At 43.7% G+C, this 16,873-nt stretch overlaps 1 protein-coding gene across 1 annotated transcript; it reads left to right on the top strand.

Moving 5' to 3' along the window:
• Nucleotides 1–12,292: 12,292 nt before the first annotated feature.
• LOC128684293 (fork head domain-containing protein FD4-like) lies at nucleotides 12,293–15,253 on the top strand. Its single transcript, XM_053770463.2, has one exon. It carries the CDS (start codon nucleotides 12,420–12,422, stop codon nucleotides 13,104–13,106), a length of 687 nt encoding a protein of 228 aa, XP_053626438.1. The 5' UTR covers nucleotides 12,293–12,419; the 3' UTR covers nucleotides 13,107–15,253.
• The last annotated feature ends 1,620 nt before the right edge of the window (nucleotides 15,254–16,873 follow it).

The raw sequence follows: 16,873 nt of genomic DNA, 5'->3' as shown, positions 1-16,873 counted from the left end.
TTGCGTTTTCTTGGCCTGTAAGATGGCTTTTGACACAGTTCTACACTAGAGATTAGTTCAAAAACTGGAGGACTAGGCAAGTATAACAGGGAATGCACTGCAATGGATCAAAGAATACATGACTGATAGGCAACAACAAGTCATGGTACGTGAGGAGGTGCCAGAGTGGGCGCCTGTGACAAGCGGGGTTCCACAAGGGTCAGTCCTAGGACCAGTGCTGTTTCTGGTATTTGAGAACGACATGACAGAATGTTTAGACTCAGCAGTGTCCCTGTTTGCAAATATTGCGAAATTAATGAGAAGAATTCAGTCGGATGAGGACCAGGCCGAACTACACAGGGATCCAGACAGCCTGCAGGACTGGTCCAGAATCTACTTCCAGGAGTTCAACCCCACCAAGTGCAAAGTCATGAAGATTGGGGAAGGGAAAAGAAGACCGCAGACGGAGTACAGTCTAGGGGCGCCAGAGACTACAAACCTCAGTCAAGGAAAAAGATCTTGGGGTGAGTATAACACCAGGCACATCTCCTGAAGCGCACATCAACCAAATAACTGCTGCACATATGAGCACCTAACAAACCTCAGAACAGCATTCCGACATCTTAATGAGGAATCGTTCAGGACCCTGTACACCGTGTACGTTAGGCCCATATTCAAAGTTTATTCTCTATAAGGATTACAATGCTGAGTTTACAGAAATTTGGTTATTGTTTGGTTTACATGTAGTAGAATTGTGATTACAGAGTGTACCACTAGAACGCTTAGCATGGCTAGGCATTTCGGGCATACTTAGTTTTATTCTTAATCGTAAAATATTACAAATTATGAGGTAAGTTGGTATTATGGCTAAGTGACTAAATACTAGTTTGTGAGTTTAGCAATGTGAATGCTTTTGTTTTGGCACAGTATATAGTTTCAGTATTGGAGTATGCGGCACCAGTTTGGAACCCACACCTAGCCAAGCATGAAAGGAAACTAGAGAAAGTGCAAAGGTTTGCAGCAAGACTAGTTCTGGAGGTTAGGGGCAAGTCCTACGACCTGACTATGCTGGAGGACAGGAGAGATAGGGGGATATGATAACGACATATAAAATACCGAGAGGAATCGACAAGGTGGACAAAGACAGGATGTTCCAGAGATGGGACACAGCAACACGGGGACACAGTTGGAAGTTGAAGACACAGATGAATCACAGGGATGTTAGGAAGTATTTCTTTAGTCACAGAGTTGTCAGGAAGTGGAAGAGTCTGGGAAGTGATGTAGTGGAGGCAGGATCCATACATAGCTTTAAGAAGAAGTATGATAAAGCTCATGGAGCATGGAGAGTGACCGAGTAGTGACTAGTGAAGAGGCGTTCCAGGAGCTGTGAATCGACCCCTGCAATCACAACTAGGTAAGTAGAACTAGGTGAGCACACACACACACACACACACACACACACACACACACACACACACACACACACACACACACACACACACACACACACACACACACACACACATACACACTCACATACACACACATACACACACACATACACACTTGCTCCTTTCAACTCCACTTATAAATATCCACTGATCGTATTTTTCTCCCCTTTTTTTTGTTACCGCTCATTGCAGTGGACTGGGGGGCGAGGAGGGGTTATGTGCTGTACAATTACCATCACTATGTACCGGTGAGGGTAATGACAGGGAACTGGGACTGGGAGGAGGGCCATGGTCACATGAGAGACGGTATGTAAATGATTGAATAAACTTCCCTTGAAGTGTACTGGTGAGGGAGGAAGTTTGGGCTGTTTGGTTTTGGGGGCTGATTGGTTGGTCTGGGGGCTTGTTGGTTGGTTAGTTTTAAAGGCTGGTTGCTTGGTTCGGGAGGTTGTTGGGTTGGTTTGGAGGCTGGTGGGTTGGTTTGGGGGCTGGTGGGTTGGTTTTAGGGACGCTGGGTGGTTGGTTTGGGAGGCTGTTGAGTTGGTTTGGGGGCTGGTGGGTTGGTTTATGGGCTGGTGTTTTGGTTTGGGGCTGGTGGGTTGGTTTGGGGGCTGGTGGGTTGGTTTTAGGGTCGCTGGTTTCTTGGTTTGGGGGGCTGTTGGGTTGGTTTGGGGGCTGGTGGGTTGGTTTGTAGGCTGGTAGGTTGGTTTCGGAGCTTGTGGTTATTTAGGGGCGCTGGTTGGTTGGTTTGGGGGCTATTTGGTTGGTTTAAGTAAGGCTGGTGGGTTGGATGAGTTGATAGCTATTATTTTTGGAGTGGTTGGTTGGGTAGCTTATTGGTTGTGGGATCATTGATTGGTGAATTGTTTCTTGGGTTGACTGTTAATTAGTTGATTGGTTGACTGATTGATTGGCAGCTTGTTTGGTCTTCAGTTTTTTAATTATTTAAAACATGTTCATAGATGTGTCCTTGACTATTGTTGTTAAAAGTCACTTCAGATGTTAATACAATAACAAATACAACAGATACAGAATAACTATTATTAATTATTCAATATTTATTCAATTAATATTACAAAAACTATTATTATCACCAATTCTGCTGCTGCTGCTGCTGCTGCTGCTGCTGTTGCTGTTGCTGTTGTTGTTGTTGTTGTTGTTGTTCCCCTCAAGGAAGGTTCCTTGATGTTGGTGAGGGGCTCTTGATTTAGGGAATTGGATCTGTACCCAGCTTTCAAATTAAGCCCGAACCCTCCCACATCCCCTCCAGGCGCTGCCCCTTGATTATAATAATAATAACGGTTGTTGTTGTTGTTGTTGTTGTTGTTGCTGCTTGCGCCTGCTGCTGCTGCTGCCTCCGCCTCCGCTGCCTGCTGCCTGCTGCTGCTGCTGCTCCGCTGCCTGCTGCTGCTGCTACCAATACCGCTGCAATGCTACCGCTGCTGCTGCTGCTGCAAGCACTCCACCTACTACTGCTACTGCTACCACCTGCTACCTCCGCGGTGCTGCCTCCACTACTGCTGCTGCTGCTGCAGAGAATAAGGTGCTAGCGAGATAGCCCGAATATTAGATAGCTAGCTAGATAGCTAGTGATAGCTAGCTAGCGAGGGGAATAAGGAAAGAGAGAGAGAGAGATAGAAGAGATAGATAGATAGATAGAGAGAGAGAGAGAGAGAGAGAGAGAGAGAGAGAGAGAGAGAGAGAGAGAGAGAGAGAGAGAGAGAGAGAGACAGAGAGACACAGAGAGAGAGAGAGAGAGAGAGAGAGAGAGAGAGAGAGAGAGAGAGAGAGAGAGAGAGAGAGAGAGAGAGAGAGAGAGAGAGAGAGAGAGAGAGAGAGAGAGAGAGAATTAACAATATTAATAATATGGACATATAAAACTGCTCCAGGAGGCTGGAGCCAGCACACCCATGTCTGCCAGAGACTAACCCTAATATATAGATACACGCCCCTCGGGACGCAACATTCAGCCACACTGACGTAAAGTAATCCATCCACCACATTCAATCACAATGACAGAGACAGACAACCACACAGACGAACAAACAGTCGAACACCACCTTCTCCCTGTACTCCCCCTAACTAGAGAAATACAAAAAAAAAGGAAACACTCTTTCACACAAGACGACCTGCCTGCTTCTACAGCTCTCTCATTAATAACGGGTTAAGCAGTGACAGTGTAGTCCCTCCTCCCTGATTTACGACCTCTGATAATTGGTAATTCATAAATTTAATGGGGAAAAAACGGAATATGGAAAGCTGGGGTCTGTCTCGCTACATTTTCTGCCAATTCCTGATAATTTTCAGGTGTAATTCTGAGGTGGCATGAGACAAGGCAGCGCCTGGGACCACTGCTAATTCTGTGGTGGCATGAGACAAGGCAGCGCCTGGGACCACTGCTAATTCTGTGGTGGCATGAGACAAGGCAGCGCCTGGGACCACTGCTAATTCTGTGGTGGCATGAGACAAGGCAGCGCCTGGGACCACTGCTAATTCTGTGGTGGCGGATGGCTGTTATGTTGTTATTGACATTATTATTATTATTATTTATTTTCTCCTTTTTTCTTTCTTTCCTTCTTCTTCCTCTTCTTCTTCTTCTTCTTCTTCTTATTATTATTATTATTATTATTATTATTATTAATATTATTATTACTCATTTTCTTTCTTCTCATTCGTCTTTTTATTGTTGCTCTTTTTCTTCTCTCTCTTCCTTACTCCTCTTTATCTTTTCTTATTAATATATATTAATAAAAAATAATTATTTACAATAAAAATAACAGTAATAAAGGAAAGACATTATTAATAAATAATGATAAAGAAAACATTAAAAGAAAACTGGAAACATTAATAAAATAAGCTAACAAAATTAATAAGGGCAATTAAAAAAATAAAAATAGTAACAAAGAAAATTAAAAATATTAATAAAGAAATTTTTAAATATTAATAAAGAAAATAAGAAACATTAATCAAGAAAATATTAATAAAGAAGAATAATAATATTAAAGAAAATTAGGAATATTAATCAAGAAAATATTGATAAAGAGTAATAAAATTAACAACAATAATAATGATAATAATAATAATAATAATAATAATAATAATAATAATAATAATAATAATAATAATAATAATAATAATAATAATAATAATAATAATAAACAGCGCAAAAAAATAAAGTAATGAATCACGGATGAAATCAAACGAAAAAAATAATATATCAAAGAAAAACTTATCTTATTTTTTCCTGACAGTGGACCGGGGGACGGGGCGAAACATCTACGGGACGAAACATCGACGGGGCGAAACATCTACGGGGCGAAACATCGACGGGGCGAAACGTCGCCTTGAGGCTCCTATTTTATACTAAATTTGGGATCTTTTATCTACCAGAAAATGTTGAAATGTATCCCGAAACATATATAATATACCTTAAAATATATTCTTAAATATATTACATAATATTCTTTAAAATATATCACAAAATATATCAGGAATTTTAACATATAACCTAAAATATATAATATACTTCAAAATATATCTTAAAATATTTTACATATTATACTTTTAAAGTATATTCTAAAATATATTATAAGATTTAAAAAAAAATGATAAAATATTACGTATGCTAAAATACATCCTGATATATATCACATAATACATCACATAATACATCACATAATACATCACATAATACATCACATAATACATCACACAATACATCACATAATACATCACATAATACATCACATAATACATCACATAATACATCACATAATACATCACATAATACATCACATAATACATCACATAATACATCACATAATACATCACATAATACATCACATAATACATCACATAATACATCACATAATACATCACATAATACATCACATAATACATCACATAATACATCACATAATACATCACATAATACATCACATAATACATCACATAATACATCACATAATATATCCTGATACTACAGTGAGAGATATTGTAGTGAGATGCTGCAGTGAGAGATATTGTAGTGAGATGCTGCAGTGAGAGATATTGTAGTGAGATGCTACAGTGAGAGATATTGTAGTGAGATGCTGCAGTGAGAGATATTGTAATGAGATGCTACAGTGAGAGATATTGTAGTGAGATGCTGGAGTGAGAGATATTGTAGTGAGATGCTGCAGTGAGAGATATTGTAGTGAGATGCTACAGTGAGAGATATTGTAGTGAGATGCTGCAGTGAGAGATATTGTAGTGAGATGCTACAGTGAGAGATATTGTAGTGAGATGCTGCAGTGAGAGATATTGTAGTGAGATGCTACAGTGAGAGATATTGTAGTGAGATGCTGGAGTGAGAGATATTGTAGTGAGATGCTGCAGTGAGAGATATTGTAGTGAGATGCTGCAGTGAGAGATATTGTAGTGAGATACTACAGTGAGAGATATTGTAGTGAGATGCTGGAGTGAGAGATATTGTAGTGAGATGCTACAGTGAGAGATATTGTAGTGAGATGCTACAGTGAGAGATATTGTAGTGAGATGCTGGAGTGAGAGATATTGTAGTGAGATACTGAAGTGAGAGATATTGTAGCGAGGTACAGAAGTGAGGGATATTGTAGTGAGATGCTGCAGTGAGAGATATTGTAGTGAGAGATATTGTAGTGAGAGATATTGTAGTGAGAGATATTGTAGTGAGATGCTACAGTGAGAGATATTGTAGTGAGATACTGAAGTGAGAGATATTGTAGTGAGATACTGAAGTGAGAGATATTGTAGTGAGATGCTGAAGTGAGAGATATTGTAGTGAGGTACAGAAGTGAGGGATATTGTAGTGAGATGCTGCAGTGAGAGACATTGTAGTGAGAGATATTGTAGTGAGATGCTGAAGTGAGAGATATTGTAGTGAGATGCTGAAGTGAGAGATATTGTAGTGAGATGCTGCAGTGAGAGACATTGTAGTGAGAGATATTGTAGTGAGATGCTGAAGTGAGAGATATTGTAGTGAGATGCTGAAGTGAGAGATATTGTAGTGAGATGCTGCAGTGAGAGACATTGTAGTGAGAGATATTGTAGTGAGATGCTGAAGTGAGAGATATTGTAGTGAGAGATATTGTAGTGAGATGCTGAAGTGAGAGGTATTGTAGTGAGATGCTGAAGTGAGAGATATTGTAGTGAGATACTGAAGTGAGAGATATTGTAGTGAGATGCTGAAGTGAGAGATATTGTAGTGAGAGATATTGTAGTGAGATGCTGAAGTGACAGATATTGTAGTGAGAGATATTGTAGTGAGATGCTGAAGTGAGAGATATTGTAGTGAGATGCTGAAGTGAGAGATATTGTAGTGAGATGCTGAAGTGAGAGATATTGTAGTGAGATGCTGAAGTGAGAGATATTGTAGTGAGATGCTGAAGTGAGAGATATTGTAGTGAGATGCTGAAGTGAGAGATATTGTAGTGAGATGCTGAAATGAGAGATATTGTAGTGAGATGCTGAAATGAGAGATATTGTAGTGAGAGATATTGTAGTGAGAGATATTGTAGTGAGATGCTGAAGTGAGAGATATTGTAGTGAGAGATATTGTAGTGAGATGCTGAAGTGAGAGATATTGTAGTGAGAGATATTGTAGTGAGATGCTGAAGTGAGAGATATTGTAGTGAGATGCTGAAGTGAGAGATATTGTAGTGAGAGATATTGTAGTGAGATGCTGAAGTGAGAGATATTGTAGTGAGAGATATTGTAGTGAGATGCTGCAGTGAGAGATATTGTAGTGAGATACTGAAGTGAGAGATATTGTAGTGAGGTACAGAAGTGAGGGATATTGTAGTGAGATGCTGCAGTGAGAGATATTGTAGTGAGATATTGAAGTGAGAGATATTGTAGTGAGATGCTGAAGTGAGAGATATTGTAGTGAGATACTGAAGTGAGAGATATTGTAGTGAGATGCTGAAGTGAGAGATATTGTAGTGAGATACTGAAGTGAGAGATATTGTAGTGAGGTACAGAAGTGAGGGATATTGTAGTGAGATGCTGCAGTGAGAGGTATTGTAGTGAGATGCTGAAGTGAGAGATATTGTAGTGAGATGCTGAAGTGAGAGATATTGTAGTGAGATACTGAAGTGAGAGATATTGTAGTGAGGTACAGAAGTGAGGGATATTGTAGTGAGATGCTGCAGTGAGAGATATTGCAGTGAGATGCTGAAGTGAGAGATATTGTAGTGAGAGATATTGTAGTGAGATGCTGAAGTGAGAGATATTGTAGTGAGTTGCTGTAGTGAGAGATATTGTAGTGAGAGATATTGTAGTGAGATGCTGAAGTGAGAGATATTGTAGTGAGATGCTGAAGTGAGAGATATTGTAGTGAGATGCTGGAGAGATATTGTAGTGACATGCTGCAGTGAGAGATATTGTAGTGAGATGCTGCAGTGAGAGATATTGTAGTGAGATGCTGCAGTGAGAGATATTGTAGTGAGATGCTGAAGTGAGAGATATTGTAGTGAGATGCTGAAGTGAGAGATATTGTAGTGAGAGATATTGTAGTGAGATGCTGAAGTGAGAGATATTGTAGTGAGAGATATTGTAGTGAGAAATATTGTAGTGAGATGCTGAAGTGAGAGATATTGTAGTGAGATGCTGAAGTGAGAGATATTGTAGTGAGATGCTGAAGTGAGAGATATTGTAGTGAGAGATATTGTAGTGAGATGCTGAAGTGAGAGATATTGTAGTGAGATGCTGAAGTGAGAGATATTGTAGTGAGATGCTGAAGTGAGAGATATTGTAGTGAGAGATATTGTAGTGATATGCTACAGTGAGAGATATTGTAGTGAGATGCTACAGTGAGAGATATTGTAGTGAGAAATATTGTAGTGAGATGCTGAAGTGAGAGATATTGTAGTGAGATACTGAAGTGAGAGATATTGTAGTGAGGTACTGAAGTGAGAGATATTTTAGTGAGATACTGAAGTGAAAAATATTGTAGTGAGATACTGTAGTGAGAGATACTGAAGGGAGATATTGTAGTGAGAAATATTGTAATGAGATATATTGTAGGGAGATACTGTAGTGAGAGATATTGTAGTCAGAGGCAGTGGTGCGAGATACTGTAGTTAGAGATATTGTAGTGAAATACTGTAGTGAAAGATATTGGTGTGAGATACTATAGTGAGAGATATCTGATATACAAGAGTGAGAGATATTGGAATACGAGACAAATAAATTATAGATACTGGGGTGAGAGACAGTGGAGAGGTAATGGAGTGAGAGATTATGTGTAAGATAATGGTGTGATATGTAATGAGATATAAAAGAGTGAGCGATACTGTAGTGAGAAATACTGCAGTGAGAGATGCTAGAAAGAAATACACTAGTAGACACTGGGAGGAGATACTAGAGTGAGAGATACCGGAATGATAATGGAGTAAGAGATAATGGTGTCACATATAAATGACAGATAATGGATTGAGATATATTAAAGACCGGAGAGATACTGGAGAGATACAGAAGTGAGAGATATTGGAGTGACAGATTCTGGAGTGACGGATACGAGAGTGAGAGATACTGGAGTGGTATATTGCTGTGAAATATACTGTGAGAGATACTGCTGAGAGAGATACTGGAGGGAAAGATACTGCTCTAAGAGATACTATTATGATAGATACTGGTGTAATAGATACTAGTGTGAGAGATACTGATGTGAGAGATACTGGTGTGAGAGATACTAGTGTGAGAGATACTGGTTGGAGAGATACTAATGTGAGAGATACTGGTGTGAGAGATACTAATGTGAGAGATACTGGTGTGAAAGATACTAGTGTGAAAGACACTGCTGTGAGAGATACTGCTGTGAGAGATACTGCTGTGAGAGATACTGCTGTGAGAGATACTAGTGTGAGAGATATTGGTGGGAGATACTGCGGTGAGAGAAACTGCTATGAGAGATACTTGTGTGAGAGATACTATTGTGAGATATACTGGTTTGAGAGATATACTGGTTTGAGAGATACTAGTATGAGATACTACTGTGAGAGATACTGATGTGAGAGATATTGGTGTGAGAAATACTAGTGTGAGAGATACTGGTAGGAGATATTGCTCTGAGAGATACTACTGTGAGAGATACTGGTGTGAGAGATACTATTGTGAGAGATACTGGTGTGAGAGATGCCAGTGTGAGAGATACTACTGTGAGAGGTACTGCTGTGAGAGATACTACTATGAGAGATACTACTGTGAGAGATGCTGAGGCGAGAGATACTGATGTGAGAGATGCTGGTGTGAGAGATACTACTGTGGGAGATAATGCTCTGAGAGATACTGGTGTGAGAAATACTGGTGTGAGAGATACTACTGTGAAAAATGCTACTGTGAGAGATAATACTCTGAGAGATACTGATGTGAGAGATACTATTGTGAGAGATACTACTGTGGGAGATAATGATCTGAGAGATACTGGTGTGAGAAATACTGGTGTGAGAGATACTACTGTGAAAGATACTGGTGTGAGAGATACTGGGGTGAGAGATACTACCGTGAGAGATACTGCTGTGAGAGATACTGCTGTGAGAGATAATGCTCTGAGAGAAACTGATGTGAGAGATACTACTGTGAGAGATACTACTGTGAGAGATACTACTGTGAGAGATACTGGTGTGAGAGATACTGGTGGGAGATACTACTGTGAGAGATACTACTGTGAGAGATACTGGTGTGAGAGATACTGGTGGGAGATACTACTGTGAGAGATACTACTGTGAGAGATACTGGTGTGAGAGATACTGGTGGGAGATACTACTGTGAGAGATACTGGTGTGAGAGATACTGGTGTGAGAGATACTGGTGGGAGATACTACTGTGAGAGATACTGGTGTGAGAGATACTGGTGGGAGATACTGGTATGAGAGCTACTAGAGTGGGCTGCAGAATGTATGTACCAACAGTGTGGAGGATCATGCAATTAAGAGCAATACAGTCCTATTGGAGCGGAGCTGGAGGGAGTAAAAGACGTGGAGGGAGGGGTGGAGGGGTGGGTGGAGGGTAGGAAGGGTGGAAGTAGAGGTAGGAGGGTTGGAGAGAGGGTAGGAGGGGTGGAGGGAGGGTAGGAGGGGTGGAGTGGAGGGAAGGAGGGGTGGAGTGGAGGGAAGGAGGGGTGGAGTGGAGGGAAGGAGGGGTGGAGGGAGGGTAGGAAAGGTGGAGGGATGGTAGAAGGGGTGGAGTGAGGATAGGAGGAGTGGTGGGAGGATAGGAGGGGTGGAGGGAAGGTAGGTGGGGTGGAGGGAGGGTAGGAGGGGTGGAGTGAGGATAGAAGGGGTGGAGGGAGGATAAGACGGGTGGAGTGAGGATAGGAGGAGTGGAGGGAGGGTAGGAGGGGTGGAGGGATTGTAGGTGGGGTGGAGTGAGGATAGAAGGGGTGGAGGGAGGGAGGGTAGGTGGGGTGGAGGGAGGGATTGTAGGTGGGGTGGAGTGAGGATAGGAGGGGTGGAGGGAGGGAGGGTAGGTGGGGTGGAGGGAGGGTAGGAGGGGTGGAGGGAGGGTAGGTGGGGCGGAGCGAGGATAGGAGGGGTGGAGGGAGGGTAGGTGGGGTGGAGTTAGGGTAGGAGGGGTGGAGGGAGGGTAGGAGGGGGTGGAGGGTGGGTAGGTGGGGTGGAGGGATTGTAGGTGGGATGGAATGAGGATAGGAGGGGTGGAGGGAGGGTAGGAGGGGTGGAGGGAGGGTAGGAGGGGTGGAGGGAAGGTAGGTGGGGTGGAGGGATGGTAGGAGGGGTGGAGGGAAGGTAGGTGGGGTGGAGGGATGGTAGGAGGGGTGGAGGGAATGTAGGTGGGGTGGAGGGATGGTAGGAGGGGTGGAGGGAAGGTAGGTGGGGTGGAGAGGGTAGGAGGGGTGGAGGGATGGTAGGAGGGGTGGAGGGAGGGTAGGAGGGGTGGAGGGAGGGTAGGAGGAGTGGAGGGAGGGTAGGAGGGATGGAGGGATGGTAGGAGGGGTGGAGGGAAGGTAGGTGGGGTGGAGGGATGGTAGGAGGGGTGGAGGGAAGGTAGGTGGGGTGGAGAGGGTAGGAGGGGTGGAGGGATGGTAGGAGGAGTGGAGGGATGGTAGGAGGGGTGGAGGGAGGGTAGGAGGGGTGGAGGGAGGGTAGGAGGAGTGGAGGGAGGGTAGGAGGGGTGGAGGGATGGTAGGAGAGGTTGAGGGAAGGTAGGAGGGGTGGAGGGAGGGTTGGAGGGGCGGAGGGATGGTAGGAGGGGTGGAGGGAGGGTAGGAGGGGTTAATAAGAGGGTGGAGGGTGAGGTGGGAGGGTTAGAGGGTGAGATGGGAGGGGTGGAGGGTTATGTGGGAGGGGTAGAGGGTGAGGGGTGGATTGGAGGGTGATGAGGAAGTGGTAATGGGTGAAGTGGGAGGGCTGGAGGGTAAGGTTGGATGGATGGAGGGTTAGGTAGGAGGGGTTAAGGGTGAAGTGGGAGGGGTTGTCGGTGATGTGGGAGGGGTGGTAGGTGGTTGTTGATGGTGGGGTGGGAGGGGTGGGGGGTGAGGCGGGAGGGGTGGAGGGAAGCCTCATGGAAGGGGTTGGCTCAGAGCAGCTCATTACTATGCAAATGTCCGCCACTTGTGGCCGCCCCGTTGCCCGAGGAGCCGCCCCCGCCCCCGTCACGCCCACGCCCACGCCCACACTCCCTCCCCGCCATGCAGGGGCGGGCATCATGCAGATAGCAGCTACGCCCCGCCCCTCCTGCCACGCCAGCCATTCAACGACTCCCTCCCGGTCACGTGACTCCGACGCCACCCAATCAACAGCCTACACCCGGTCACGTGACCCGCGCGGCAACCACTCAGCAACTACCTCCCGGTCACGTGACCCGCGCAGCCGGTCATCTGCAACATCAACAACACTCAGTGCGCCCGACGCTACAAAGGTATTAGCACACGCCCACGCCCGCGGCAAACAAGTGGGCGGGTTTAGGCCTTTCAAAGGGGTCAGGGGGCACCGCTCCCCCGGGGTGCCCACCATGCCACGCCCCACCAGGGAGAGTTACGGTGATCAGAAGCCGCCGTACTCGTACATCTCCCTCACCGCCATGGCCATCTGGAACAGCCCGGAGAAGATGTGTACACTGGCGGAGATCTACAAGTTTATTATGGACAACTTCCCCTACTACCGCAAGAACACTCAACGCTGGCAGAACTCTCTGCGTCACAACCTCTCCTTCAACGACTGCTTTATCAAGATCCCTCGTCGCCCTGATAGACCCGGCAAGGGCGCCTACTGGACCCTACACCCGTCCGCCATGAACATGTTTGAGAACGGTAGCTTCTTGCGCCGCAGGAAGAGGTTCAAGATACCCAGGGATGAGAAGGATGCTATGGAGGCCGGCCTGGCGAGTATAACCTCCCACCAGCCCTCCGTGGAGGACCACCTCGCACTCCAGCCTAGGTTACAGCCGGTTCAGCCGCCCCTACACCTCCTCCCGCCACCCTGTCTCGCCCGCCTGCCGCCCCCGATCATCTACCCTCCGCCCATTATCTACCCTGCGGCGTGGGGAACCACCCCGCCCTTCCTGCATACACTCACCTACTTGCCGCCGCCGCCACTGCCGCTGCCGCAACCACTGGCCCCACGACCCATCAAGCCCACGCCCGTTCTCGCACGCCCACCGCCCCTGCCCCTGGATGTGGTCCCTACGGGTGTGACGTAAAGCCCCTGGTTCGGTGCTACTTCCAACCCACACCATCCTTCAGGGATCCCCAGAACAGCTCTAAATAGGGAGCCCTCGAGTACTCCTGGATAGGGAGTACTGGGGTGCTGGATAGAGCTAGCCCTGGAGTACTCCTGGATAAGGAGCCCTGGAGCACTCCTGGATGTACTGTTGGATAGGGAGCCCTGGAGTACTGGAGAAAGAGCTCTTGACTACTGGAAAGGAATCCCAGGAGTATTGAATAGGTAGTCATGGAGTACAAGATAGAGAACCCTTGAGTACTGGATAGAAAGCCCTTACATACTCCTGGTAAGGGAGCCCTGCAGCAGCCCTGGATAGTGATCACAGTATAAACACTGTGAGAGACCCTGGTAACTAGTGATGTTGTTGACGTGTTTTTAATCATGTGTGAACCTGTGTGTAGGAGTGTGTGAACCCGTGTGGGGGTGTGAACCCATTTGTTGGGGATGTGAAGCAGTGTGTGGGGGATGCAGACCAGTTTATTGGGGATTGTTAGTGGTGTGGTGTGGCTATTGTACCCTGAAGCCTTGCTCTTAGTGTCTCCTCTCCTCCCCAACACTGAGGCCATGTCCCCAACCACCCTATTCCCCACATTATGAATCTCGCACGTCACTTTCTACATAAATAGACAGGCGCTGTAATCCTCTGAGTATCTGATTGTAATTCATTAAATTCATCTCATACTCCGGGATATCTTAATCGAAGTATTTCTCTGTTCAGTCCAAGTTCAAGATAGAGATAAGCATATTGCAAGAGTGCGTGAAAAAAATAATAAAGTTTTGTACTTAACCGTGTACGTGTGTGTGTGTGTTTGTGGGTATTGAGCATAATTGGAACGTCTTACCGCTTGACCTAGCCAGGAGAAACGAATGAGCTATGCTTACGTTCCTTATGACTGATCTACAAGACAAACTCCACACACACACACATCTGGTCAACCTTAGAATTGCGCTGCACAACCGCCAGATACTCCTTCAGATCGATCTCCAGGTAATAAGAGAGTCTAGGTGACAACAGGGTGAGCACATTACCCATCGGGACTCCGGATACTCCAGATCAATCTCCGACGAATGGAAAAGAATTACCTCGGGTGATTGTTCCCGTGTTCATTGACTTAAGCTGCCGTGAACAGAAACTAAGTGTAATAACTGACAGGGGTATTGTAGGAACGAGTATTTCTAGACCCTGCCAGACAAATCGCCGTGACCAGAAGCTTCGTGTCATGGTCGACAGGGTATTTTAGGAATGAGTGCTTCTTGGTCCTGTTAGTCCTGCTAGACAAACTGCTGTAAACAAAAAAAGCTTTGTTCATCGTTCAGCGAAGAAAGGTTTCAACGAGTGTTGATGGCTCTTCCTTGACTGTGCTTAGAACATTGCAATGAAGAGAAAATCCGTGTCATGATAGCTATATTTTAATAGCTTGAGGGCCACAGAAACTCATTTGACTCCTTGTAAAGCACCGACTCAGACACCCATACGGTGAGGTTGATAGCTAACTGCTTGATAATGCCTTCTAACACGCAGTAGCGTTCACAGTGTGTGTGTGTGTGTGTGTGTGTGTGTGTGTGTGTGTGTGTGTGTGTGTGTGTGTGTGTGTGTGTGTGTGTGTGTGTGTGTGTGTGTGTGTTTGTGTATTGTATTGATCATCCAGCGCAGCTAGTGGCGGAGGCTCGATCCTCCGTTCTCTGATCTCAGCCTGGCCCCTGATTAGCCATCTTTCTCTTCGACTACTTGAGGTCGTTGGCACTGATCTTTGATCAGACTGGATGCTATCAGAAAAGAATACAATCATCTTTAAATTACGAAGCAAAGCAAACTCTCAGCATACATACACACCTGAGACACATGTCTCTCAGTGTATATACAATGAGAGACATACACATCTCTCAGTGTATAGAGAACTATCATAGGCAGTTTTCCAGACTACTTTCAGGTACTCTCTTGTGGAGCAGAATCCTCTGATCAATCAGGCTGTTGATGAAAGAGAAAGAGAGAGAGAGAGAGAGAGAGAGAGAGAGAGAGAGAGAGAGATGATAATTCATAATTACAATAGATCCTTCTTGCTCAATGATTTTTTACTGTTCAGCAGGATCACAGAATTATACAAAGACAGTTTTCCTCTAAGTCACCAGTATTTGATTATATACATTTATATATTTCCCCAATATATATATATATATATATATATATATATATATATATATATATATATATATATATATATATATATATATATATATATATATATATATATATATATATATATATATATATATATATATATATGAAAAGCAACCACTCTGAAAGAATAGAGAAATTCCAAGCGCTTTCATGACTACTCACATTATCAAGGTTTTGCATATTCTGAAATCACCTGTTTACTGTGATCTTATTGCATATATATATATATATATATATATATATATATATATATATATATATATATATATATATATATATATATATATATATATATATATATATATATATATATATATATATATATATATATATATATATATATATATATATATATATATATATATATATATATATATACACACACTTTATGTTTGTTATAAAAGTACGATGTTGTAAATTTCCAAATTCGTTATTATTATTATTATTATTATTATTATTATTATTATTATTATTATTATTATTATGTCAATGTAAATATCATAAATAAATTATTGTTGATCTATTTATCTCTGTTTCAGTCGCCGTCCTATTCGTATAGAAATGTATACGTGTATGTATGTATCTTTACATGTATGTGTATGCAAGTATGTGTGTATGGTCATGAGAGACAGGAGTCCAACATCTGGGAATGTTGCAGACGCGTCTCCAATCATTGCCTTCTTCAAGATACCTAAATGCTGCACATGCGTCTAAGTCGTCAACATCTTTGGTATCGTATGGCGTTAATGTAATGATATGGTCATAAGGTACAGCTCCTGGACCCCGCCCACAGGTGCGGAACTCCACATGTAACCAGTTCCAGCCTTGAGTAGCCTTGCTAGAACTTTGGCGATGGTTGGAGTATCTGAGCTGGTATCAGGGTGAGAATTCTGTGGATAATTGATATTTGTGATTTAACGCTTGGTGTGAGTGGGTCGTGGGAGGGAGGGAAGGTTCAACGCAGGTGAACATCCATAGTCAAGCTTTAACACACACTGAACACCATTTTTTCCCGAGAATAGCGATTGATCTTAATGCCTGATGGGTTGAGAGAGAGAGAGAGATGTTCAGCACAGATGAACCACAACATTAAACGCTTGTAGCACAGTGAACACTGATGAACTGGTTCAACGCTCCTGGTGTGCGGTACGAGGTTCACCACTAGTGACCATATGAACAAAAACAGAAGACTGGACGGGGAATCGAACTGCAGTTTCCTTCTATTCTTCTGTTTATTCATTGTTTATTACGAATTTCTCGGGTTTATAAAAACACGATAGAATAGAAAGATACAATACCGCGACTGGAACAAAGCACACACAACCCGCACAAAGGAGAGAGGAAGTTACGACGACGTTTCGGTCAGAATTTACGATGACGTTTCGGTCCGAACTTACGACGACGTTTCGATCCGAAGTTACGATGACGTTTCGGTCCGAACTTACGATGACGTTTCGATCCGAAGTTACGACGATGTTTTGGTCCGAAGTTACGATTATGTTTCGGTCCGAACTTACGATGACGTTTCGGTCCGAACTTACGACGACGTTTCGGTCCGAACTTAC

The sequence above is a fragment of the Cherax quadricarinatus genome, chromosome 4 (assembly GCF_038502225.1).
Source record: "Cherax quadricarinatus isolate ZL_2023a chromosome 4, ASM3850222v1, whole genome shotgun sequence".
Taxonomy (NCBI): domain Eukaryota; kingdom Metazoa; phylum Arthropoda; class Malacostraca; order Decapoda; family Parastacidae; genus Cherax; species Cherax quadricarinatus.
The sequence above is the reverse complement of the archived record's forward strand: the minus strand, read 5'-3'. Positions and strand labels throughout refer to the sequence as shown.